The sequence below is a fragment of the Macaca thibetana genome, chromosome 15, assembly GCF_024542745.1.
Source record: "Macaca thibetana thibetana isolate TM-01 chromosome 15, ASM2454274v1, whole genome shotgun sequence".
In the NCBI taxonomy this organism is placed as follows: Eukaryota; Metazoa; Chordata; class Mammalia; order Primates; family Cercopithecidae; genus Macaca; species Macaca thibetana.
The window spans coordinates 28,222,728-28,249,198 of record NC_065592.1 but is presented as its reverse complement, the minus strand read 5'-3'; the positions used below and the strand labels follow the sequence as shown (position 1 = coordinate 28,249,198).

General features: G+C 44.6%; 3 protein-coding genes across 3 annotated transcripts in view; 1 reads left to right on the top strand and 2 right to left on the bottom strand.

Moving 5' to 3' along the window:
* Positions 1 to 19,560, bottom strand: part of LOC126937744 (prostaglandin reductase 1) — an 81,421-nt gene extending 61,861 nt beyond the window's left edge. The window contains exon 1 of the mRNA XM_050761447.1: positions 19,476 to 19,560. The gene's annotated coding sequence lies outside the window, so the exon portion shown is untranslated. The remainder of the gene's footprint in view (positions 1 to 19,475) is intronic.
* The window catches only part of PTGR1 (prostaglandin reductase 1), a 35,752-nt gene extending 16,192 nt beyond the window's left edge, over positions 1 to 19,560 (bottom strand). Inside the window, exons 1-6 of the mRNA XM_050761446.1 lie at positions 19,476 to 19,560; positions 17,218 to 17,333; positions 14,363 to 14,408; positions 13,120 to 13,176; positions 7,274 to 7,441; positions 4,011 to 4,128 (exon numbers count right to left, since the gene is read on the bottom strand). Of these exons, the coding sequence (XP_050617403.1) occupies positions 4,011 to 4,128; positions 7,274 to 7,441; positions 13,120 to 13,176; positions 14,363 to 14,408; positions 17,218 to 17,323 (495 nt within the window). The 5' untranslated portion in view covers positions 17,324 to 17,333; positions 19,476 to 19,560. The remainder of the gene's footprint in view (positions 1 to 4,010; positions 4,129 to 7,273; positions 7,442 to 13,119; positions 13,177 to 14,362; positions 14,409 to 17,217; positions 17,334 to 19,475) is intronic.
* GNG10 (G protein subunit gamma 10) overlaps positions 1 to 26,471 on the top strand; it is a 484,859-nt gene that overhangs the window by 381,495 nt on the left and 76,893 nt on the right. The gene's annotated exons all lie outside the window — the stretch shown is intronic.

Below are 26,471 nucleotides of genomic sequence, written 5' to 3'. Positions count from 1 at the left end.
TTTCATAGAGACAGGGTCTCACTATGTTGCCCAGGCTGATCTTGAACTCCTGGGCTCAAGTGATCCTCCTGTCTTGGCCTCCTAAAGTGCTGGGATTATAGGCATGAGCCACGGCACCAGGCCCTTTGATTTAGTCCAAAGCACCAGACTAGACGCTTCCTAATCACAGAGCAGCTAGGAAGCACTCTGAAAAGCACTTTCAGGATGAGACTATAGATTATATTGGCTCATAGAAACTTCCTTTTCAGAAAGTTCCTTATACTCTAAATGTATCATGAAGACCAGAATATGTGCCACTGTGCATTTTCAATCGAGGAAAAACCCCAATTGGATTTACATGAATCTCTGTACAAATAGTGACAGCCATATGCTTTTTCCATTCCTTCATGATTCCAGAAAAAACTATTGCAAGAGAGCCATCCTTGGTCCTTTTTCCTTCTAAGACTATGGACTATCATAGGAAGATCTCTTGTACTCTTATGACCTCCTTTATGGAGATTATTAATTAATCTATTAATTCTATCTATTAATTCTAACCCATTTTTCTTTTTTCTTTTTTTTGAGACGGAGTCTCGCTCTGTCGCCCAGGCTGGAGTGCAGTGGCCGGATCTCAGCTCACTGCAAGCTCCCCTTCCCGGGTTTACCCCATTCTCCTGCCTCAGCCTCCAAAGTAGCCCGGACTACAGGGGCCCGCCACCTCACCCAGCTAGTTTTTTGTATTTTTTGTAGAGACGGCGTTTCACCGCGTTAGCCAGGATGGTCTCGATCTCCTGACCTCGTGATCCACCCCTCTCGGCCTCCCAGAGTGCTGGGATTACAGGCTTGAGCCACCGCGCCTGGCCTCTAACCCATTTTTCTCTGCCGAGTTCCAAATCAGTATTTCCAACAACCTCTAGATGTTCTCACACTTGGATGTCCTATAGGTTCCTCATAGTGTCTTCAAAAGGGAATATACTTTTTTCCTTGCTTCTTACTTGTTTCTTTTCTATCCACTATTGCAGAGAAGGATACCACCCAGTTATCCAAACCTGAAGCATGGCTCAAAGGAGAAGCTTTCCTTTGTCTTATGATCCCCGTCCAGTCACCTGGTTTTCTTCCTCTTTTTTAACCAAACACCCTTAAAAGCTGACTCTCGGCCGGGCGCGGTGGCTCATGCCTGTAATCCCAGCACTCTGGGAGGCCGAGACAGACGGATCACGAGGTCAGGAGATCGAGACCATCCTGGCTAACATGGTGAAACCCCGTCTCTACTAAAAAAAATACAAAAAACTAGCCATGCGTGGTGGCGGGCGCCTGTAGTCCCAGCTACTCGGGAGGCTGAGGCAGGAGAATGGTGCAAACCCAGGAGGCGGAGCTTGCAGTGAGCTGAGATCTGGCCACTGCACTCCAGCCTGGGTGACAGAGCGAGACTCCGTCTCAAAAAAAAAAAAAAAAAAGCTGACTCTGGGCCAGCCGCCGGTGGCTCATGCCTGTAATCCCAGCACTCTAGGAGGCTGCGGCGGGCGGATCACCAGAGGTCGGGGGTTCCAGACCAGCCTGAGCAACATGGAGAAACCCCGTCTCTACTAAAAATACAAAAGTAACCAGGCGTGGTGGCGCATGCCTGCAATCCCAGCTACTTGGGAGGCTGAGGCAGGAGAATCGCGTGAACCCAGGAGGCAGAGGTTGCAGTGAGCTGAGATCATGCCATCGCCCTCCAGCCTGAGCAACAAGAGCAAAACTCTGTCTCAAAAAAAAAAAAAAAAAAAGCTGACTCTGACTTCCAATCTCTGTTGATGCATCAAAATTTTCATCTGAATTATTATAAGAGCCTCCTAAGTGGACTTCTTGTCTCTAGTATAGTGTCCATAGGAACTGTTCTCCTACCAAGGCCTAAGTGATGTTTCTAAAAAGCAGAGCCAATCATGTCTCTTCCTTAAGGATTGAGTATAAATTCCTTAGCATGGCAGTCTCCAGTGGAATTTCTACAGAGAAGAGTAGATATTTTAAAAGATGCCTTCATACCATTTCAAGTTTCTCAGTGAAATTCAAAAGGATACTGCATTAGTCAACAAGTGCAGGTTATGGGGAAAGAATCCCAGAATATGATGATCCTCAGCTATGAAAAACTTAACCGCTAATCTAGAAACCGATGCTGCTGAAAGTCATGTAATTCAATTGGAGGACCAGATTAAGAAAGTACAGAATTCAGAGCAAGAAGTACAAAAGATGTAATGATGAGAGCAAAGATAGAATACAAGAATAGTCCTAAAGGAAACAGAATGAATATATACCATTCCTCATGAAGAAAACAGAATAGATGAAAAAAATAATTAAATAGAAGAAGAAAACTGTTCTTCATCTGAAGGAAAACGTTGACCTTCAGATTATAAAGGCTAACTAAGTTCCAGGTAGGATTAAACAAAGACAGATATAGACATTTCCTGCTGATATTTCTAAATTCAAAGAAAAACAAGAAATACTTATCAGCACCTAAAAGAAAAGTCTAATTACCTACAAAGGAAAGAGAATCAGATTGGCTTTGAATGTCTCATCTGCAACACTAAATAGAAATAGAAAAAGTAGAGTAATTTTATAGAGCTTTGAGGGTAAAAGATTGGGTACTTTGAATTTTTTTTTTTTTCAAATTTAGAGACAAGGTTTCACAACATTGTCCAGACTGGTCTTGAACTCCTGAGCTTAAGAGATCCTCTTGCCTCAGCCAGAATTCTGTAAAAAGATGAAGAGAAGGGATTATAGGCACGGAGTCTTGCTCCGCCCAGGCTGGGGTGCAGTGGCCGGATCTCAGCTCACTGCAAGCTCCACCTCCCGGGTTTACGCCATTCTCCTGCCTCAGCCTTAAGCGCAAGTCCTTTCAAACTTAAGAGATAAAAGCCCCGTAAGGTTTTAATAGGATATTTGAAATAGGAATATTTAGAAATAATCCTAATTCATTTTGTAATTTTAGCATAATCCAAGCCTAGCTAAATTCCAGAAGAAAAAGTAAACTTTAAACCAAATTCACTTGTGAATATAGATGCAAAATTTCTATTTTAAATGTTATCAAGTAAATTCCAAAGGTATAAGCCCATAATATAGCATACACAGGTAAAGCTTATTCGGGAAATGTGAGAATGGTTTGACATTGGAAAACTAATGTAATTCATTCACGGAAATGTAAACCTGATAAATGTTGCAATGGCACTTGATAAAATTTAATATCTATTCCTATTTAGTTACTTACTTAAACAAATTATTCTACAACTTCTATGGTAGCCTCATATTTGTATTCCAAGCTCCCATTAGCACTGGAGACCAGTCCAAACCCTTAGCCGTTGGTTGTAGCCCTGTACTCATCTGTACTCCATCTAACTTGTCCCCTAGGACCTAGGTCCTGAATCCTGTATCCCAGCCTTGGGCAAAGGATCAGTCAAGCCGCATCGCCTTCCCACTATGTAATAACAAATCCCTACTGTGTCTGAGTTGTCGCCTACTCTATACACTCACCATCAGATTGGATCCCTTGAGCAGACATCTGCCTAAATTAGAGCCAATGTTTCCTTGTCCTAGGTACTGCCAGGAGTTAGTTCCCAAGCCGTGGCCCCACTGCTCTGGGCTGAATGCCCATTTCTTTCTAGTACAACAGCCTTTGCAGTGGGGCCACGTGGGTGATGACTCTAAGTTGGCTGATCTCAAGTCCCTTCTTCTGTTGCTAAGGACAATCATGAAGAAAGAAGATTAAGCTGTAGCGATAGAATGTTCAGTAGAAAATATGAAAATGATTAATGCTGATAAACTCTCTACTCTAGACAGAGGCCATTTCTGACTTGATTGTCTGCAATGTTATCAAATAACAATGTTCAGCTTATCTTTGGTCTAGTTTTCCCCATTCTTCCAATTTCTCAGTGTCCAACTTCTAAAGAAGACCACTGGACTATAAATTCCCTGAGGCCAAGGAAGATCTGCTGTGTTCACTGTTGCATTACCAGTGGGTTTAGAATAGAGGCTTGTTACTGGAGAAAGGCACTTACCTTGAGCTTTGCAATCTGCCCCACAACAGAGCCCACAGCTCCAGCTGCTGCATTAACCATCACTGTTTCTCCACCCTTCACACCACAGATTTCAAGTAGGCCAAAGTAGGCAGTCAGGCTAAAGGAAGAAAATTAAGGATATATGAATAGAGTTGTTTCTTTCTTCTATAACTCATTTATATATGTATCTTGAAGGTCTTCTCAATGGCCCAGTGTCATAGGTCTGAGTAAAAGACAAAAATATAGGAAATAAATATTGCCAGTCACTGTTGCTTTACCTCCTCCATGTCTACTCTCAGATAGGAATAAAGATGATGTCAACTAGGGAGGGAAGGGAGAGTTGGCCAACTTTCAGGGGCAAAAGATAGATCATCTTTCTCAAACTTTGGGGATTCAAGAAAAGAGAGCTATGCATCATTCCCATATAAGTTCTATGGAGATGATGAGCTTCATGGGAGAAGCCCCTATGTTATCATGGTGACATAGCCACAGATAGCTACAATGTGTGATATTAGGCATGAGAGGGTCACAGGGAGCATCTGGAGCTTTCCATGGCTCCAAAGTGGTATGGAAGACCTTCCGAAATATCCCCATATTACCATAAGTAAGATGTCAAAGTGCTTGCACGAAAAGAGCTACTGGATATACAAAGATGCAGCACTGGCAGTACTGATGGGGACTGGGTGAAGACACCACCACATCTCATTGGATTGCGAGTTTGGAAGGTGATAGGATTGAAGACTCTCTTCACCACCAAAGTTTCCTCGTGTCTCCCTTCACCTCTTCTCCCCTACACCTGGCTCACAGTCCAGAGGGAATGATGGATAACAGAGGAGAACGGAGAGGAAGAGCCTTCATCCGTAGAGGGTGCAGGGCAGGCAGGAAAGACCCAGAAGTGCTGGAATTGTTTAGTGCTCACTAATTTCATGGAAGACGGTATTCAGCATCCTCTACTTTCACAATGATGTCCTTGGCAGTGGCAATTTTGAGGAGTTCAAATTCTCAGTGAAATATGAATTTGGGGTACCTAGGAGTTGTGTTTGTTTAGAGGCTGATCATTTGATGGTATACATGTATTTCCATTTCATTCCTCAGAAAACCTTCAAAGTGTAAAAAAGGAAGGGGAAGGAAGGGTGGGAAGAAGGAAGGGGGGAAAAGATCTCAAAACTTAGAGAAAGGAAGTAACTTTGAGCAGGAGACCAGCTTAAGACCAGTACAGATCGAGATCAAGAAGTTGTTGTTGTCCCTCTTCTACTGACACTGAACTTTTATTATCCTTGGAGCTTTGCAGCAACCCCAGGGAGAAGAAAGAAGAAATCCAAAGTTTTAAATTTGAAATGATGTGAGAAATCACTGAATTCAACTGAGGTTTTCTCTTATTACACCAGCCAAAAGGAGGGCTTGAGATAGAAATGAAGTTCAGTAAAATTGGAAAATTTTAAGCTATATTTTTGCAGCCCTGGATCTGAGCCAATAAAATCCAGACCCATTATAGTGATTGTTAAGCCACTTGCTGAATTTCAGACACATTCATGTAAAGTTATTTCTACATTAAAAAAAAAAAAAAAAAAAAAAAAAAAAAAAAACAACTACCTGTTGACGTTACTTAGCTCACACAGCCTCTGACTATATTTGAGGCCCATGGGAGGTTGGCATTGAATAGAAGGCAGTGACAGGCACAGAAAGCACCTTTTCTGAGAATCCATATATCTAACATTCCCTTAACACAGTGTTTTTCAAAAGGGGGAGGCAGCACCACCTGTCTCAGAATCACCTGAAATTTTTTTTTTTTTTTTTTTGAGAGAGAGTCTTGCCCTGTCGCCCAGGCTGGAGTGCAATGGCATGATCTTGGCTCACTGCAACCTCAGACTCCTGGATTCAAACGATTCTCCTGCCTCAGCCTCCCCAGGAGCAGGGATTGCAGGCATGCGCCACCACACCTGGCTAATTTTTTGTATCTTTAGTAGAGACAGGGTTTCACCATGTTAACCATGCTAGTCTCGAACTCCTGACCTTGTGATCTGTCCACCTCTGCCTCCCAAAGTGCTGGAATTACTGGTGTGAGCCACTGTACCCAGCTGAAATGTTTACTAAACATTTAGATTCTCAGGCCTCACCCTAGACCCACTGATTCAGAAATAATCCAAATGTTAATAAGACTCTAGGTGATTCTTATGAATGCTAGCAATTCAGAACTACTCCCTTTACAAAAAAATTTTTTTTGAGACAGGGTCTTGCTCTGTTGCCCAGGCTGGAGTGCAGTGGCGCAATCATAGCTCACTGCAGCCTCAACCTCTAGGGCTCAATGGATCCTCCCACCTCAACCTCCCAAGTAGCTGGGACTACAGGCACATACCACCACACCCAACTCATTTCTAAATTTTTTTGTAGAGACAAGGTCTCACTATGTTGCCCAGGCTGGTTTCCAACTCCTTACCTAAGACGATCCTCCTGCCTCAGCCTCCCAAAGTGCTGGAATTACCAGCATGAGCCACCATACCTGGCTGGGATGGGTCAACTCTCAAGAATGCTAGGACTTCTAATATAGACAATAAGAGAAGTTGAACTTTGAAACCTAGGGTGTCTTTTAGCTGTCCAGACTCCACAGATTTAACATTCCCCCAAAGTTTTGCATCATTTCCTTCAATTAAGCTGGAAGAGCACACGTATTTGCTCTCCAAACCATTGACCAAAGTACACCATGAATTTTCCCTCAAGAATTTCTTTACTTTTGGCTTCTTCATCTTATCTCCATTTTATTTTATTTTATTTTTTTATTTTTTGAGATGGAATCTCACTGTGTCACCCAGGCTGGAGTACAGTGGTGTGATCTCGGCCCACTGCAACCTCCGCCTCCTGGGTTCAAGCGATTCTCCTGCCTCAGCCTCCTTAGTAGCAGAGAGTACAGGTACATGCCACCATGGCTGGCTAATTTTTGTATTTTTAGTAGAGACATGTTGGTCTCTACATGTTGGTCAGGATGGTCTCGAACTGCTGACCTCGTGATCCTCCTGCCTCGGCTTCCGAAAGTGCTGGGATTACAGGCATGAGCCACCGTGTCCGGTCTCCATTTTATTTTAAAAGGAGATAATGTTTGGGAAAGGCTTTGTGTATCTTAGATCAGAATATCTAATTGAAAGCCTACTCTGGAAATATCTAGAAGGTATATTGGGAGAGGGGGATGCTGGTTGTCACAAGAGGAATAACTCAATCAGAAAGTATAACCTCTGCTTCTCTTTTGGGGTTATATCCATGAAACTCACCCTGGCATGCCAACTGTCCCCAGAGCCAAAGACACTGGTATTGTGTCTGGCCACTCTGTCAGCAGCTTTTCCAGATCTTTCCCATCAGAAATGGAGTGTGTTGTCCAGCCTGGAGAAGTCAGTACAATAGTTCCTTTTGGTAGGTCTGCATTTTTACTTTCCACAACTCTGAAAGATAAAGCACATTAAGACATTAAGGCATGGGACATGTCTTCCCTTTCAAAGGAGTCAGGATGCTGTGGGGTTAGTGTTGATAAAAGGGCACTGAGGTTGATATTCCACAACTGATAGTCCACCACCCCCTCCATCTTAATTCTTAGCCATCGGCATAGGGATCATCAGAGAACTCTCAACTTACCCAGCCACTTGAGGAGTGGCTCATGGGGTGAGGAGCGCCTGTTCTCACCCACTTCTCTTCCTTTTAAGCAAGAGGCCTCTGTCCTCTGGCTCAAGGTGACCTGGACACTAGCCTTCTCTTCTTCAGGTGTCGCTCTCTTTCCCTTGGCCTTCCACTCTCCAGAATCTTTGAGATTTTCCTCTCTACTCTCCCTTTCACTCAACATATAAGTATGCTCAACTCTGCCGTCTTATAATCCCATCCCTCCCCTATCTCCTTGCTCCTTCATCTTCCTTTTTCAGCCCAACTTCTTCACTTTCCATTCATGTGCTAACCCACTGCAACCTGCCTTCCACCCCTACTACTCCATTAAGGTCGCAAGAACCTCCTGAGCACAAAATCCAGTGGATATTCCTTAATCATTGTCTGGTTTTACTTTTCCACTCTCTCCCCCACCGGTCTCTCTCTCTCTATCTCTGTCTCTGTCTCTGTCTCTCTCTCTCTCTCTCTCTCTCTCTATATATATATATATATGCTTTTTTTTTTTTAAGATGGAGTCTTGCTCTTGTCGCCTAGGCTGAAGTGCAATGGTGTGATCTCGGCTCACTGCAACCTTCACCTCCTGGGTTCAAGCAATTCTCCTGCCTCAGCCTCCTGAGTAGCTGGGATTATAGGCGCCTACCACCACACCAGGCTAATTTTTGTCGTTTTAGTAGGGATGGGGTTTCCCCATGTTGGCCAGGCTGGTCTCGAAATCCTGACCTCAGGTGATTCACCTACCTTGGCCTCCCAAAGTGCTGGGATTACAGGTGTGAGCCACTGCACCCGGCCTACCCTTTTCCACTCTATTAACACAGGGTCACCCAAAAGTCTCCCCTCATTGGTTCCCAGGATACTAATGATCTCTGCTGGCTTTTTGCCTCCTCCTCTAAGATGCACCCTTTCTGTCTCATTTACTGATTCCCTTTTCTTCATCCAACTCTTTATCCTTCTTTACCATCTTTCGTCCCCAGATCATAAAGTTATATAACACATATTTATTCTAGAAAATTCTAAACATATAAAATAAAAATATCAGTTCTAATCTCACAGCACAAAGACAACTGCTAACATTTGGGTGTATTTTATGTCAGTCTCAATGGTATATTTTAAAATGTGTACTATACATATTTTTTAATTTTTATGTTTATTTTCTTTGAGACAGAGACTTGCTCTGTCACCTGGCTGGAGTGCAATGGCGCCTTCTCGGCATACTGCAACCTCTGACTCCCGGGTTCAAGCAATTCTCCTGCCTCAGCCTCCCGAATAGCTGGGACTACAGGCATGTGCCATCACACCCAGCTAATTTTTGTATTTTTAGTAGAGACGGGGTTTCACCATATTGGGCAGGATGGTCTTGATCTCTTGACCTCGTGATCCATCTGCCTTGTCCTCTCAAAGTGCTGGGATTATAGGCGTGAGCCACGCACCCGGCTGTTTTATACATATTTACATAATTGAAGTAATTGTATATGTTTTATAACCTATAATTTATCTGTCAACATTACATTGGTCTACATAATTTATACTTTTTTCCATGTTAGTAAGAATCCTTCAAAAAATGTAATGAATTTAATTATGCCCCCTTTATTAGGATACTTTCAGTATTTTTCCCAATGTTAATTATTTTTTCCTTTTTTCTCTGAGTCTGCTTGCTAGGAAATATATTTTAATTAATATTCATAAACATTATTATTTTCTTTCTTTTTTTTTGAGACACGGTCTCCCTCTGTTGCTCAGGCTGGAGTGTAGTGGTGTGATCATGGCTTGCTGCAACCTCAACCTCCCCTGAGCTCAAATGATCTTCCTACCTTGACCTCCTGAGCAGCTGGGACCACAGTAGCACACTACCACATCCAGCTAATTTTTTTTTTTTGAGACGGAGTCTCACTCTGTTGCCCAGGCTGGAGTGCAATAGTGCAATCTCGGCTCACTGCAAGCTCCGCCTCCCAGGTTCACACCATTCTCCTGCCTCAGTCTCCAGAGTAGCTGGGACTACAGGTGCCCGCCACCATGACCAGCTAATTTTTTGTATTTTTAGTAGCGATGGGGTTTCACCGTGTTAGCCAGGATGGTCTCGATCTCCTGACCTCGTGATTCGCCTGCCTTGGCCTCCCAAAGTGCTGGGATTACAGGCGTGAGCCACCATGCCCAACCAATTTTTTTTTTTTTTTTTTTTTGAGACAAAGAGTTTCAATCTGTTGCCCAGGCTGGAGTGCAATGGCATGATATCAGCTCACTGCAACCTCCACCTCCCAGGTTCAAGCAGTTCTCGTACCTTGGCCTCCTGAATAGCTGGGATTACAGGCGACCACCACCACGCCCAGCTAATTTTTGTATTTTTAGTAGAGACGAGGTTTCACCCTGTTGCCCGGGCTAATCTTGAACTCCTGACCTCAGGTGATCCACTCACCTCAGCCTCCCAAAGTACTGAGATTACAGGCGTGAGCCACTGTGCCCAGACTTTTTTTGTATTTTTTTGTAGAGATGGGGTCTCAAACTCCCAGATCCACCCACCTCGGCCTCCTGAAGTGCTGGGATTATAGGAATGAGCCACTGCACTTGGCTCAATACTGTTTCCTTAGTCAGGATTTCTATAAATGGTATTACTAGGTCAAAGAGTATTAAAACGTTTGTAACTCTTTTTTGTTTTGAGACGGAGTCTTGCTCTGTCGCCCAGGGTGGAGTGCAGTGGCCGGATCTCAGCTCACTGCAAGCTCCGCCTCCCGGGTTCACACCATTCTCCTGCCTCAGCCTCCCGAGTAGCTGGGACTACAGGCGCCCGCCACCTCGCCCGGCTAGTTTTTTGTATTTTTAGTAGAGACGGGGTTTCACCGTGTTAGCCAGGATGGTCTCGATCTCCTGACCTCGTGATCCGCCCGTCTCGGCCTCCCAAAGTGCTGGGATTACAGGCTTGAGCCACCGCGCCCAGCCCAAAACGTTTGTAACTCTTTCTGCATATTGCCAAAATCCCAAATTAAACTATAAAATACAGAAAACATGAATAATTTTTTTTTTTTCAGACGGAGTCTCGCTCTGTCGCCCAAGGCTGGAGTGCAATGGCGCGATCTCTGCTCACTCCAACCTCCACCTCCTTGGTTCAAGCGATTCTCCTGCCTCAGCTTCCCAAGTAGCTAGGATTACAAGCGCCTACCACTGTGCCTAGCTAATTTTTGTACTTTTAGTGGAGATGGGGTTTTGCCATGTTAGCCAGGCTGGTTTTGAACTCCCGACCTCAGGTGATCCGCTCGCCTTGGCCTCCCAGAGTGCTGGGATTGCAAGCGTGAGCCACTGCCCCTGGCATAAATAAATATTTTAGTAATTATGGAGTGGGAAATCCCTTTCTAAGCATGAGATGAAACCGAAGGACCATAATTATAAATACTTATAATTTTATCACATAAAATTTTAAAGTGTAATTGGACACAGAAGAAAGATCAACAAATACGCGAACATTTGCAACACTAATATCCTGAACATACAAGAAGCTTTTACAAATCAATATAACAAATGATAAGACCTAAAGGAAAAGGGCAAAGGATATAAACAGACAATCCACAGAAGAAAATTGAGAATTAACCTACAAAAAGAAGATCAACATCACTAATAATAAAAGAAATGCAAACTAAACTAAGCATAAAGTATCAATATATTCATCTTAGGTTGCTGAGACTGATGGTGAACAGTATAAGGGAAACAGGTTAATACTATTTGTAGGAGTGAACATTCATACTTTTTTTTTTTTTTTTTTTTTTTTTTGAGACCAAGTGTCACTCTATTGCCCAGGCTGGAGAGCAGAGGTGTGATCTCAGCTCACTGCGACCTCTGCCTCCTGGGTTCAAGCGATTCTCATGCCTCAGCCTCCTGAATAGCTAGGATTACAGATGCCCACCACCACACCTGGCTAATTTTCATATTTTTAGTAGAGATGGGGTTTTGTCATGTTGGCCAGGCTGGTCTCAAACTCTTGACCTCAAGTCATCTTCCTGCCTCGGCCTCCCAAAGTGCTGGGATTACAGGCATGAGCCACTGCGTCTGGCCTTCATAAAATTTTTCTGAAGAACAATTTGTCATCATCTTTTCAGATTAAAAATATACATTTCTTTAGGTCTAGAATTTATACTTCTGGGAATTTAATGTAAAGCAATACTTATCCAAGAAGGCAAAGAATACACAGATACACACATATAAATACATACATGCTCCTTCAAGAATTATTTGTCATAGAAAAAATTGAAAACAGTTGTTATCAGTAGTAGATTAGTTAAATAGTGGAATATAATAAAATAACTTGCAGCTATTAAAAGGTAGGTGGTATATTTATATACTGTCAATAAAATATATCCTTAACATACTAATTGAGAGAAAGCAGTTTTCTGAAGGGCATATAATTCCATTTAAAATTCATATATAGGCCGAGTGTGGTGGCTCATGCCTGTAATCCCAGCACTTTGGGAGGCTGAGGCGGGAGGATCAGCAGAGGTCAGGAGCTCTAGACTAGCCAGACCAACATGGAGAAACCCCATCTCTACTAAAAGTACAAAATTTGCGGGGGTGTGCTGGTGCATGCCTGTAAACCCAGCTACTCAGGAGACTGAGGCAGAAGAATCAGAATCGCTTGAACCTGGGAGGTGGAGGTTGCGGTGAGCCAAGATTGTGCCATTGCACTCCAGCATGGGCAACAAGAGCAAGACTCTGTCTCAAAAGAATAATAACAAAAAAAAAAGCGAAATTTATATATAAAAGTATGTGCACTGAACAATTTTTCTTTTTCTTTTTCTTTTCTTTCTTTCTTTATTTTTTTTTGAGATGGACTCTTGCTCTATCGCCCAGGCTGGAGTGCAGTGGTGCAACCTTGGCTCACTGCAACCTCCGCCTCCCAGGTTCAAGCGATTCTCCTGCCTCAGCCTCCCGAGTAGCTAGGATTACAGGCATGCACCACCACACTCAGTTAATTTTTATATTTTTAGTAGAGACAGGGTTTCACCATGTTGGCCAGGCAGGTCTCCAACTCCTGACTTCAAGTAATCTGCCCACCTTGGCTTCCCAAAGTGCTGGGATTACAGGCATCAGCCACTGTGCTGGCCCACAATTTTTGAAATAATAATATATTAACAATAGTTGTCTTTAAGGTTCAGATGATGGGGGAACTTTCAATTTCCAAGATAAAAATTTTTGTTTTGTTTGAATTTTTACAATAATCATGACCTGGACGAATATTTTTTTTTTTTTTTAAGTAATTAAAAGTAAGGATGGCAAAGTGAAGCTGAAAAAATGACAATTTCACACCCTTCCCTCCTTTCCAGCTAGTCAGGAAGAGAACAAGATTTCCCAAGTTGATTCCAAGATCACACAGTGAGTGACCCACACAGGCTGAAGAAATTGTAGGAGTGATGGACAGAGACAGGATGCAGCAGGAGGTAAAGAGGAGACATATTTTCCAAGCATTGGGACAAATGGAAATAATTACCTGGCCACTTGCTGCCCCATCATTCTATCACCTTCTTTCAATGTTTTGGCTAAAAATCTGAAAAAAAAAAAAAATCCATTCTTAACACATAAGAGCGTCGGGGGACTGTTTTGAGTTTCAAGCTAATGGAAAACTGCTGGGTAAGTGTATGCGGCAATAAAACCCAGACAGATGAAGGGCTACAACTAGGTGAGATGCAGGAGGAAAGCTGTTAGAGGAAGTTCTGCTCTGTGACCTCAGATAAGCACTCCGATTGGATTTTTTAATGAGTGAACACAAAAGTCTTACCGCCATGTTCCGGTAAAGATGAATTTCTACCAATGACTTAAAAAATATAACCCAGGCACCACTGGGTGGTTATATTACCCAAAACACTAGCTACACAAAAAGATGCCAATTAACATTTTTAAACTGTATTTTCCTCTTCAGATTTGAATCTTTATCAATGAGCTATGAAAAAAATGTAAAAGAATGATGGCTATGTTATTTACCTGGGCAAAAAAATACTGAGGACTTAGTGGTCAATAAAGCCTTTTGATTTCCTCCCCTCCCTGAGTTGTTTGCTGAGTATATAAGTTTGAGTCAACTGCAGATTTACCTACATTAAAAGAATACAGGTAAATGGAAGGCCAGAGAAGCTGATTTTAGTTTTAGCATCTTCCTCTATCCAAATTATTTGCCAGTAGTGAAATAGACAAATTTGGGTTTGGCTTCTTTTTTCTTTATGAGATGGGGTCTTACTCCGTTACCTAGGCTGGAGTACAGTGGCACGATCTCGGATCACTGCAACCTCTGCCTCCCAGGCTCAAGTGATCTTTCTGCCTCATCCTCCTGAGTAGCTCGGACGATAGGCATGCGCCACCACGCCTAGCTAATTTTTTGTATTTTTAGTAGAGACAGGGTTTTGCCATGTTGCCCAGGCTTTATTTTTTATTTTTTCTTTTAAGGGTTTTTTTTCTTTTTCTTTTCTTTCTGGAGGTAATTCTGTTGAGCAGTGAAAGGCAAATTGTGCAGGGCAGATAGGAGATGGTTGGGACAAAGGAACCGAGGTGATCCCTCACTAAGCTACTTAGACCTTTGCCTGCAAAAGATGAATGTACATGAATCCCATCACTGTTACTGGCTGCAAGAAACAGAGGGAAAGCGACAATGTTTTAAGTCAGTTGGATATTTTAAAAGATGAACTACTTCCAAATAGCATTTGACACAGCATTAGCATTTTGAGGGGGGAAATAAATAATACCTCATGTAAGGATCCACGGTGAGGAACAAAGCTTCAAGCAGGACCTCTACAAAATAAAGCATACCATAGGCAATTAGAAACTCAAGGCCTGAGAGGAACAATAGACACTGAGCACCACGAGACAGGGGAGGGTGCGACTGGGATGAAGGTTGAGAAACTACGTATGAGGTACCTTGCTCTCTAACTGGGCGACGGATCATTCGGACACCAAACCTCAGCCACGTGCGATTTACCCGTATAACAAGCCTGCATATGTATCCCTCAAAATAAAAGTTGAAGGAAAAAAACAGAGCTCAAGGCCTGATGCCTTTGTTTTGGCATTCTTTTTTTTTCTGAGACGGAGTCTTGCTCTGTTCCCCAGGCTGGAGTGCAGTGGCTTGATCTCTACACACTGCAACCTCCATCTCCCAGGTTCAAGTGATTCTCCTGTCTCAGCCTCCTGAGTAGCTGGGATTACAGGTGCCTGCCTGTAGCTGGGATTACAGGTGCCTGGGTACCTGAGTAGCTGGGATTACAGGTGCCTGCCACCACACCCGGCTAATTTTTGTATTTTTAGTGGAGACAGGGTTTCACTGTGTTGGCCAGTCTGGTCTTGAACTTCTAACCTCAAGAGATCTGCCTGCCTTGGCCTCCCAAAGTGCTGGGATTACAGGCATGAGCCACCACGCCCAGCCTGTTTTTGGTATTCTAAAACAACACAGATAATACTCTGCTTCAGGAATGTCTTCCTATCTGTGCTTCTATAGCAGAGACAAGAAGGGGTTCTCGTTTTTGGCCCAGCCCAGTTAATAATAATAATAATAATAATAATAATAATAATGCTATTTACTCAGCACTCATTCCATGCTTTACATGAATTATGTCATTTGATATTCAACAAATATTGTTTCCATTTTATTTAAGGTTAGGTTAAGTAACTTGCCCAAGGCCACATTTAAACCATTATGTTCCAGTTTCACCACCAGCCCCAGTTAGTGTTAGAGAACATGCATTTTGCTGGAGTGACTCTCATGTACACATTCTTTGGAATTTTGAATTTGAGTCATAGCCATCACAGTTTAGATGCGACTGATCACTTTGCCATGCTACTTAATTGCATCCCCTTTTCTCAAAAGCTTATACCTACCTGTAAACACTCCTTAGAGACTCCTCTTATAGTCTGAACTCTTCATATAGCTACTGGGTAGTGCTTACCTCACTGCCATCATCAGGCTCATGAGGATACAGAGGACATCCTCCCCATAGTCTGGTCAAAGCCAGGAAGAGTAACGCACTCAAGCATGAATTTCAATTATCAATGAAAGCAGGGGAATCCTGCCACGTGACATCGAGGCTTCACACAGAAAACCCTGGTAAGGTCTTTGTGGCAGAGCCGGGCGCGGTGGCTCAGCCTGTAATCCCAGCACTTTGGGAGGCCGAGACGGGCGGATCACAAGGTCAGGAGATCGAGACCATCCTGGCTAACCCGGTGAAACCCCGTCTCTACTAAAAAATACAAAAAACTAGCCGGGCGAGGTGGCAGGCGCCTGTAGTCCCAGCTACTCCGGAGGGTGAGGCAGGAGAATGGCGTGAACCCGGGAGGCGGAGCTTGCAGTGAGCTGAGATCTGGCCACTGCACTCCAGCCTGGGTGACAGAGCGAGACTCCGACTCAAAAAAAAAAAAAAAAAAAAAAGGTCTTTGTGGCAGATTGCAAAATGGCCACAAATAAGTCCCACCCTTGTGTGCTGGTCTCCTTGCCATTTCTCCCATCAAGAAATCTATTTTCTGCCTCTCAAATCTGAGCTTGGTTTTCTGATTTGCTTTCACCGTGGGATACTAGCAAATGTGGCACAAGTAGAGGCTTGAAAAGTGCTTGCACAGTGGGGCACGGTGGCTCACACCTTTAATCCCAGCACTTTGGGAAGTCAAGGCGGGCTGATCATCTGAGGTCAGGAGTTCAAGACCAGCCTGGCAAAGATGGGGAAACACCGTCTCTACTAAAAATACAAACATTAAGGCCGGGCAATGTGACTAATGCCCTAATTCCAGCACTTTGGGAGGCCGAGGCGGGTGGATCACCTGAAGTCAGGAGTTCGAGACCAGCCTGGAGTCAGGAGTTCGACACCAGCCTGGCCAACATGGTGAAACTCCATCTCTACTAAAAATACAAAAAAAAAAAAAATTAGCTGGGCGTGTTGGTGGGTGCCAGTAATCCCAGCTACTCAGGAGGATGAGGCAGGGAGAATCGCTTGAATCTGAGAGGGAGAGGTTGCAGTGGGCCGAGATTGCTCCACTGCACTCCAGCTTGGGTGACAGAGCAAGACTCCGTCTCAAAAAAAATACAAAAATTAGCAGGGCATGGTGGCGCATACCTGTAATCCCAGCTACTCAGGAGGCTGAGTCAGGAGACTCACTTGGACCTGGGAGGTAGAGGTTGCAATGAGCCAAGATCATGCCACTATATTCCAACCTGGGCAACAGAGCAAGACTCTGTCTCAAAAAAAAAAAAAAAAAAATGCTTGCCCACTGGAGCTTGCCAACTCCTGCTGCTCTAGATCTATGGCACCACTATAAGAACAGAGCTTAAACTAGCCTACTAGAAAGGCCACATAGATGAGAACTAAGGCATGCACCCCAACAGAAAGCCTGCTAACCAGCAGACATGTGAGCAAGGCCCATCCTAAATTAACCTTACCCCAGATGAGACCTAAGAAGAACCACCCAGCTTAATGCAGCCCAGATTGCCAACCCAAAGAATTGTGAACTAATAAACCATTGTTGCTTAAAGTCACTAGACTTTGGGGTAGTTTGTTATGTGGCAAAAGCTAACTGATACAGTCCCTTCCAACTCTGAAATATTTTGAGTATGGCTTACCTCCATTTTTTAAGGGTGGTAGCTCAGCTGTCTTCAACTCAAAGTCACTCTTAGTAGGATGGCCAACAAAGTGCTTCTTCAGGGTCCATATCTTAGTACGAACCATCCTGAAGCTCCTAGAACACAGTAAATATGTAGTCAACTGCCATGAAATGACTGCATTCTAACAGTTCCCTAGCCATCAAACTGAGCCCAGATAGCACAACTACAATATCCTCAAATCCCATCATTATCAGATAATGCCAACCACATTCATTTAATATTTACTATGTTTCTGGTGCTGTGCTAAGCACTTCATACAGATTACCTCATTTTATGCTTATAACTTCCCTATAAGATAGACATTAGTATCATTGCCAGTGTACGGATGAGGAAACTGAAGTTTAAAGAAATCTTCAAGACAAGGAAAAAATATAAATCAGCAAAGAAATTCTTCCCAGCCACTGCTAGGCTAGAGTTTCTTTATGGCACTGAACAGTTACGGGGAGTGCGAATATTCCATTCCGTTTCTCATCTCACATGGAGTGAATTCTAAGAAAAAGCATCAAACAGAAAGAACCCCATAGAAAGAAGTCCATGCACCTCTTTCAGAAAGAAGGAGCCAGGCATTTCAAGGCAGTCTCAGAACTCCCGAAAACCACCGGGGGGCGCCGCTGCTTCGCCCCATTTTCAGGTGCCTTTTGTTTGTCTGTTTTGTTTTGTTTTTTTAATACTTTTTTGTCTCTCTTTCTTGTAGAGACGAGCCTCACTGTGTTGCCTAAGCGATCTGCTATAGCTAGCCTCGGCCTCCCAAAGTGCTGGGATTCCAGGTGTGAGCCACTTGGGCTCAGCCATCGGGCGCGAGTTTTCTTTGGCCCAGGAGGGATTTGAGTTTAAACTGCACACCAAACCGATTTTGAGCTTAAACTCTACACCAAAGCAAGCGAGGATGATGAAGGCTGCCCAGAGCTGGGGGTTCAGGACGTTCTGCTTTGACTGAACTCCGCCGAATCACTTGGGACCCGAGCCTTCCCGCGTGTGCATCCGCTACAAACAATCCAGTTACAAACGTTCTGGAGCTGCCGGTGACCTCCCCAGCTCCCCACCGGTGCCGCGGGTGGCCGGGAGCTAGGGGGGCGGTCCGATCTGCAGCCTGGGGTTGTTCTTTCTTCTTCTTCTTTTTTTTTTTTTAATTAAGACTTTTTGTTGTTGTTGTGGTTGACGGAGTCTCGCTCTGTCGCCCACGCTGGAGTGCAATGGCGCCATCTCAGCTCAGTGCAACCTCTGCCTCCCGGGTTCAAGGGATTCTCCTGTCTCAGCCTCCTGAGTAGCTGGGATTACAGGCGCCTGCCACCACGCCCGGTTTTTTAGTAGAGACGGGGTTTCCCCATGTTGGCCAGACTGGTCTAGAACCCCTGAGCTGGAATGATCCACCCGCCTCGACCTCCTAAAGTGCTGGGATTACAGGCATGAGCCACCGCGCCCAACCCTAAGTATGATTTTTATGGTGAGACATTTGAAGTTTGCTCTTATTTTGAAATACATATTATTGGCGCTGGTCACCCTGCAGTGCAACAGATCTCAGAACCTACTCCTCTAGTCTCTGAACTTTGTACCCTTTGGCCAACAAGCTCCCATTCACCCCCGAATCCGCTCCCAGCCTCTGGCAACCATCATGCTAGTTGTTATTTCTATGAGTTCAACTTTTTAAGTGTCCACACATCTTTGTCCGTTTTCCCTAGAAAGCAACCGCTGGGCATTCCAAACTCGCTACAAGTCCAGAAGCCCTCCTGGAAAGGGTCTGGCCCCAGAGGGGCGAGGTCCCGGGAAGGTCTCGCCCGCCCGAAGAGGGGGCCTGGCGGGGCGACCGGCCTTTGCCCGCTCGCCCTTTGCTCCCACCGCCGCCTGCGTGCCCCTTCCCAAACCCCCACCCGGATCTTTCTTCTTCTACCCTCCCCGAGTTGTGCAGTCCCGCAAGTTCCCCGGCCTGCCCCTTCCCGGGTGCAGGCAGCTACCGGGTGTCCCGGATTGTAACCAAGCTTTCCTATTTCCTCCCGCGCGCGTCTCCAAGCTCTCCAAGGAAGTGCAGGGCCGGGAGGCGTCGAGACTTGGGCTCCCAAGATCCTCCGAGTGCAAGACCCAGCGGTCATTTCGGCGTAAAGGGAGGAGGGCGAAGCGCAAACCTCCTTCACTGGGGCGTCTAGAAACTTGGCAAGAAGAAAGCAAGGGGGTTAAGGGAGGGAGAAAAGCGAAGGAAAGAAAGCAGGAGGTCTCCTTACAGGAGCCGGTGGGTTCCACTGCTGGGGAAGGCGGCTGGGGCTGCGCGGCCGGGCGCAGGAGGACAGCTTTATGACAGGTCCCAGGAGAGGGTGGGGCCGCTGCAAGGCGGGGCTGCTTCTGGAGGGTGAGAGCCCCGCCCCGAAAAGGTCTCAGGAGGAAAACAAGTGTCAGGGAATCTGAGTGTGTTTGTGTGTGTGTGCGCGTTTCTGTGTGTGCCTAAGTGCATGTGCACGCGCGTGTGTGTGCATGTGTGTGTGTGTGCATGTGCGCATGTGTTTATGTGTGTAGGCGGGTTGGGGACTCCTGGACTCGCCTTCCAGGAGCCAATTCAAGGTCACCTCAAGGAACCCTTGCCAGACGCCCCCAGGCAGGAGTGAGCGTTCTTGCCACTGAGGTGCCCCACAAGTCACATCCTAGCAAACATCAGGCCTTGACCCGGCCTCTGCAAGGAGAGGTGGTATCAGGCAGGGGTTGAACGTGAAGCTAAGTGGTTGGTATTAGACGGCTGCAGGTTCGAAGCCTGCACCTGCCACTTACTAGCTGTGTAGCTTTCAAAGACTTACCTTCTCTTTGCCTCACTCAGTTCAGCCATCAGCAAGATGGGGATAAGAACAATGTGTAACTCCCAGTCATTATGAAGATTCAATGTCTTTAATTTATTTACTTAATTTTAATTATTTTGAGGTCTCGCTCTGTCACCCAGGCTGGAGTGCAGTGCTGGGTATCACAGCTCATTGCAGCCTTGAACTCCTGGGCTCAAGTGATCGTCCTTCAGCCTCCCTAGAAGCTGGGATTACAGGCCCACCACCACACCTGGCTCAATGTCTCTCCTTGTGAGGGTACCTGTCATGTTGGATTAGAGCCCCACTTGTCAGCCTCAGTTTAGCTTAATCACGTCTTCCAAGGCTTTGTCTTCAAATACTGTCAAATGGATTAGGGCTCACTAATATGGCCTCATTTAACCTTAATTACCTCTTGAGAGGCCCTATCTCCAAATACAGTTACATTGTGAGTACTGGTACTTGGAGACTTCAACACATGAAATTGGGGAAGACACAGTCCAGCCCATGACAGAGTGTGTGGACCAAGTGTGGTGGATGCATACCATGGGATATATGCAGCATCAGAAGCACTGGGATCGATGTACATAAAGCGACTTGGATGGACCCTAAAAACAAAATGCTGAGAGTTGAATTCTTCATACTCATCAGAGTTTGTTGCACTTTATCCCCACTGGGCTGCCAAATTCTTTCTTTCTCACTCGCTCTCTCTCCCTTATTAATTTATGTAACCTAAAATAAAACAAAACAAAATTCCATTCCCAGGCTGGGTTCTTTGGCTCACGACTGTAATCCTAGCACTTTGGGAATCCAAGGCAAAAGGACCACTTGAGGCCAAGCATTCAAGACTTGCCTGGGCAGCATAGCTTGAACCTGGGAGGTGGAGGCTGCAGCGAGCTGCGATTGTGGCACTGCACTCTAGCCTGGGTGTCTAAGTGAGATCCAGTCTCCAAAAAAAAAAAAAACAAAAAACAAAAAATAACTCCGTTCCCTACTTTTCTTCTCCTACTATAGGTAACTACTGTGATTTGTTTGATGTGCATAGTTTTTTTTTTTTTTTTTCCATGTTCTTACATAATGTGCATGTGGGCATATACTTTTAATTTATAGAAACAGTATTGGGTTACATATCTCATTCTGCTTGTCTTTTTTTGTTTTTTCTTTTAAAATATCTTGTTATAGAATCACTCTGTTTCTTTTGGATATTAGAGGTGTTAATAAAATTGCAGGCATAAAAAGTCTTTGCAAAGTAAGAATAACAGAAAAAAAGTGCCAGAAACACAGAGTGGCTCACATATTTACTCACTTGTCATTAAATAGAAGATGTCGATAATACTTGGCAGCACCAGGACAAATAAAATCTCTTTCCCAATCATTATGACTCAGTCAGTCTTAAAGGCTGCAGTTTGTCAAGTCATGGTGATCAAGTTAATCATGACTGTTACATAATCACATACAGAGTCAGAATATGGAATAAAGGATCAAGGAAAAAGATTTTTCTTTACTTTTCCCTAAGACAAAACTCTATTCAATTCAGTTAGATCAGAGAGAGTTCTGATCTAACTGTGGAGGGAACAGTTCACTTAAAACAATAAAGTAATAACAAACAAGTAATTTAAAATGCTTTTTATCAAATAATTCAGACAATACAGATGTTTACAATATAAAAAGCAAAAGTCATTGTTATCCGTTTGGTGGAAATTTCTTCTGGATTTTTCTTGTACTTTAAACACAGACAGACTTAGTTGGGGGCGGTTGCTCATGCCTATAATCCCAGCACTTTGGGAGGCCGAGGCAGGCGGATCACTTGATGTCAGGAGTTCGAGACCAGCCTGGCCAATATGGTGAAACCCCATCTTGACTAAAAATACAAAAATTAGCTGGGCATGGTGGCACGCACCTGTAATCCCAGCTCCTCAGGAGGCTGAGGCTGGAGAATCGCTTGAACACAGGAGGTAGAGGTTGCAGTGAGGCAAGATCATGTCACTGCACTCCAGCTTGGGCCACAGAGCAAGACTCTGTTTCAAAAATGAACTAACAAATGAATGAACAAAAACAGACAGACTTGTCCCCCACTTTTTTCTCTTCAACTTCCATTTCATTGGTCAGGTGGGATAATGCTTGAGAAATAATGATAGCAACAAAGAGTAATATTTTTCTCATAATTGTAGGAATTCCTGAATACAGATGGGACATTGCATTTGAAGAGAGATTGATTATCCTCTCTGCACAGCACAGAGGAGATGCAACCTTGCACTAAGGTAGCACTTGGTATCCAGTATATCTAGTCCTCATGATGATCCAAGGAAGGGTTATGTTATGGGACCAACAGGTTCGTATGCCCACTGCATAGTAATAGACCAATTACACTAAGACGGGGGGATGCAGCAAAGAAAGAGTTTAATGATCACAGGGCACCCAGCAAGGAAGTGGAAGGAAACCCTCAAATCTATCTCCCAAGAAGTTCTGGCCTGAGGCTTTAAGAAGATTGTGTAGAGTGAGGGGCTGGAAAATTGGGGTTGCTGGTTGGCTGGGACAAGGGGGATAAAATCATCACAAAGTGGAAACTATAGGTTGGTGAGGTAGCCTCTCGGGGAGTCCTTCAGGTCAGCTGCATCAGTAGTTTCATCTGTATGCAGGACCTGAAGGAATATCTCAAAGTGAAAACAACATTTGATAATGTTTGAGTTGTTATTTAAAGAGCAGTTAAGGGGAACTATAATCTTGTAACTGGATCTAGTGATTCTAGAACAATAAGCACCAAACTGTGAGGAAGCAGTTTGGAGAGCTTGTCGACTTAATGATGAATGCTGAACATGCTGCCAGCTTGGTTTCTTTTTGTTTCTCCTTCCCTCCTTCCCCGATTACTTTTATGTATTTTTCGAGATGGAGTCTCGCTCTGTCTCCCAGGCTGGGATGCAGTGTCATGATCTCAGCTCACTGCAACCTCCACCTCCCAGGTTCAAGCAATTCTCCTGTCTCAGCCTCCCGAGTAGCTGGAACTATTGGCACATGCCACCACGCCTGGCTAATTTTTGTATTTTTAGTAGAGACAAAGTTTCACCAATTGGTCAGGCTGGTTGTGAACTCCTGACCTTACGTGATCTATCAGCCTCAGCCTCCGAAAGTGCTAGGATTACAGGCATGAGCCACTGTGCCTGGCCTACATTTATAAAGTTTATAGGGGCAGTTTCAGAAGCACGTATCACCATCGTCTTCCTTGGAGCCTCAGGAAACTGTAATTCTGAGAAGTAAAACAACATAGACAAGATTGCGTAGATAGTCAGTAGCAGGGTTGAGATTTGAATCTTATTCCATGTCAAAGTCCTACACTTTTCTCTGTTCCATTCATGTTGACTGCCCAATTCTGCTGCTGTTGGGGGTGCCACTATGTCGCGGATCTACTGGACTGAACAAAGGGGGCGAACGTGGTAATAAAATACAAGAGACAAAAGAGTATATTTGGAAGAAGGGGTTGGGGGCACCTTGCCTCTACTGGACAAGGGCCCTGAGCTTTACACAGCCCTCCGTATTTATTAGACAAAAGAGATAGCGAGAAGTGGACGTGATTGTCGGATAATTGTCAGTTGGCCATTTGGTTCACAGCAGGCTTGCTAGACTGTATCCTTTGAACAATAGGCGTTAATTTTCTCAGTAGATAATGTCAAGGAGCCTGGTGCCAGGGAGTGATGGCCCTCAGCAAACATTTTTGTGGCAGGGGAGTGTGAGTTTGTCCACAGCCTGCATTCATGATAAACAGTTTGCTGTTTGCTCATATAGCCTCCAGCAGAATGCTGGGTTGGTCACTTCCCAGGGGCCTTCTGCTCCCTGCATATCCTCCTTTTTGTTTATGTATTAATTGAAAGAATGTAAGGCCCGGCTGGGCAGCTCTCATTCTCCAAATGGCAGTTAATCCGATTTTACAGAAAACATAGCATTAGAACCGTGTCATGACTCCGGTGGGCCTTCTCTGTCTTTGCACTCAGCTCGGCTGACTCATGGCTTGTACCGGAGGGACTGTGCCCATGGTTGGCCACTCTGGGTTCCTTCGGTCTCCTGTTCCATGGTCGCACGCACCTTGAGGGCACCCACACGGTTTGTCCATCTGCTGTAAACACACAAGCATACCCTCTTCCCCTGTCAGTAAATCCACTGGACCTTCCACTGTCCTTCTTCTGGAGATTTCCATAACACTTTCGGATAAAATTTCCTCTTTTCCTCTAACACTTGCCAATGTCTTTCTGCTGGAGCCTTACCATCCATACTGTAATGTCTAAGGTTCTTACCTAGCCACACCAAAGAATTGTGTGGCGGCTGACCACAGCAAGTGATAGAGACACAGACCTAGAGAGAGAAAAAGCTGTAGGCTTTATTGAGCAGAGTGAAAGTACAAAGCTTCCACAGCGTGGAAGGGGTCCCAAACGGGTAGCCAGAGTTAGATTATGTAATTGCCTTTTAAACTCTTTAAGGCGGGAAATACGTGTGCCAAGAAGATGTTACCAGAGCAAGAAACAAAGGCAATTAGCCATTTGTGACATGTCTTAGATCTTGAGAAAAACTGGACTTGCAAATTAAGTTTTATCTATCTCATGACCTTGCAGCAGCATGGCAAAAGAGACGGGATCTTACAGGACTTCACAAAGTATGTTCACAAGGAATTGGAATTGGGAGGATAGATAAGGTCTGCTGGTCACAGGAAAATGGGCAGTTAACATTCTTTTTAACTTTAGTTTTGGGGGACGGGGAAGGGAGAGAGGGAGAGATGTTGCGGGAAGTCAGGGACGCTGAATGGAGGGACTGGCTGGAGCCGTGGCAGAGGAACATAAATTGTGAAGATTTCTTTATAATATGGACATTAATCAGTTCCCAAATAATGCTTCTATGATTTCTTATGCCTGTCTTAATTTAATCTCTTAATCCCGTTATCTTCATAAGCTGAGAATGTACATTACCTCAGGACTACTGTGATAATTGTGTTAACTGTACAAATTGAATGTAAAACATGCGTGTTTGAACAATATGAAACCAGGGCACCTTGAAAAAGAGCAGAATAACAGTGAATTTTAGGGAACAAGGGAAGACAACCACAAGGCCTGCAGGGTCGGGCAAAAAGAGCCATATTTTTCTTCTTGCAGAGAGCCTAGAAACAGATGTGCAAGTAGGGAAGATATCAGTAAATTCTTTCCCTAGCAAGGAATGTTAATATTAATACCCTGGGAAAGGAATGCTCTCCTGGGGGGAGGTCTATAAATGGCCGCTCTGGGAATGTCTGTCTCATGCGGTTGAGATAAGGACTGAGATATGCCCTGGTCTCCTGCAGTACCCTCAGGCTTACTAGGGTGAGGAAAAACCCAACCCCGGTAAATTTGTGGTCAGACCAGTTCTCTACTCTCAACCCTGTTTTCTGTTGTTTAACATGTTTATTATGACAATAGGTGTACCACTAAACAAACACCCTTATCAGAAGTTCTGCTTTTGCCCTTTGCTTTGTGATCTTTGTTGGACCCTTATCAGTAGTTCTGCTTTTTGCCCTTTGAAGCATGTGATCTACTCCCTGTTCTTACAGCTCCTCCTGTTTTGAAACCCTTAATAAAAAACTTGCTGGTTTGAGGCTCAGGTGGGCATCACGGTCCTACTGATATGTGATGTCACCCCCGGATACCCGGCTGTAAAATTGCTGTCTTTGCACTCTTTCTCTTTATTTCTCAGCTGGCCGACACGGAAAATAGAAACAACCTACATTGAAATATTGGGGGTGGGTTCCCCTGATACAGAGAGGGAGAGAACAATACAGGGAAACTTACAGTAAAATTTTTGCTGTCCAAGGTTTAACACGGGTGTGGTTTAACACAGGTGTGGTGTCCAAGGTTTAACATGGGTGTGGTGAATCCAGGATTCCACCCCTGTCATTTTAACTGCAGTGGGGATAGGAGATTAAAACTGAGAATGCCATGCCAGTGTCCAGGAGGAAGTCCACTTCCTGGCCCTCAATGGTCAGACTTACCTGGGGCACTGTGAGGGTGATGGCATGAGCTGGCGCTTGCCCCAGGCCCCCTCAGTCCTGTTGCTGAAACATCTGGTTGGGTGCATCTGGTCTAAAGGGCCTTTGTCCTCTGGGGCAGTGTGCCTTTCAGTGACTACCTTGGCATATTAGACACGGGTGAGGAGGTGGTTTGTTTCTTGTTGGACAATCTTTCTTAAAATGTCGTTGCAAACCACACTGATAACAAGCCCTCATAGGCAATTGGCCGGCTCTTCTTTTGGTTCCTTCTGAGCCACCAAGGTCTGCCATGACTAAGGCTTCAGCCTTTCTCTTTGTGGGGAACAGGCCCCCAAATCTGGCCAAAAACTGGCCCCAAAACTGGCCATAAACAAAATTTCTGCAGCACTGTGGCATGCTTGTGATGGCCAAGACATCCACACTGAAGGTTGTTG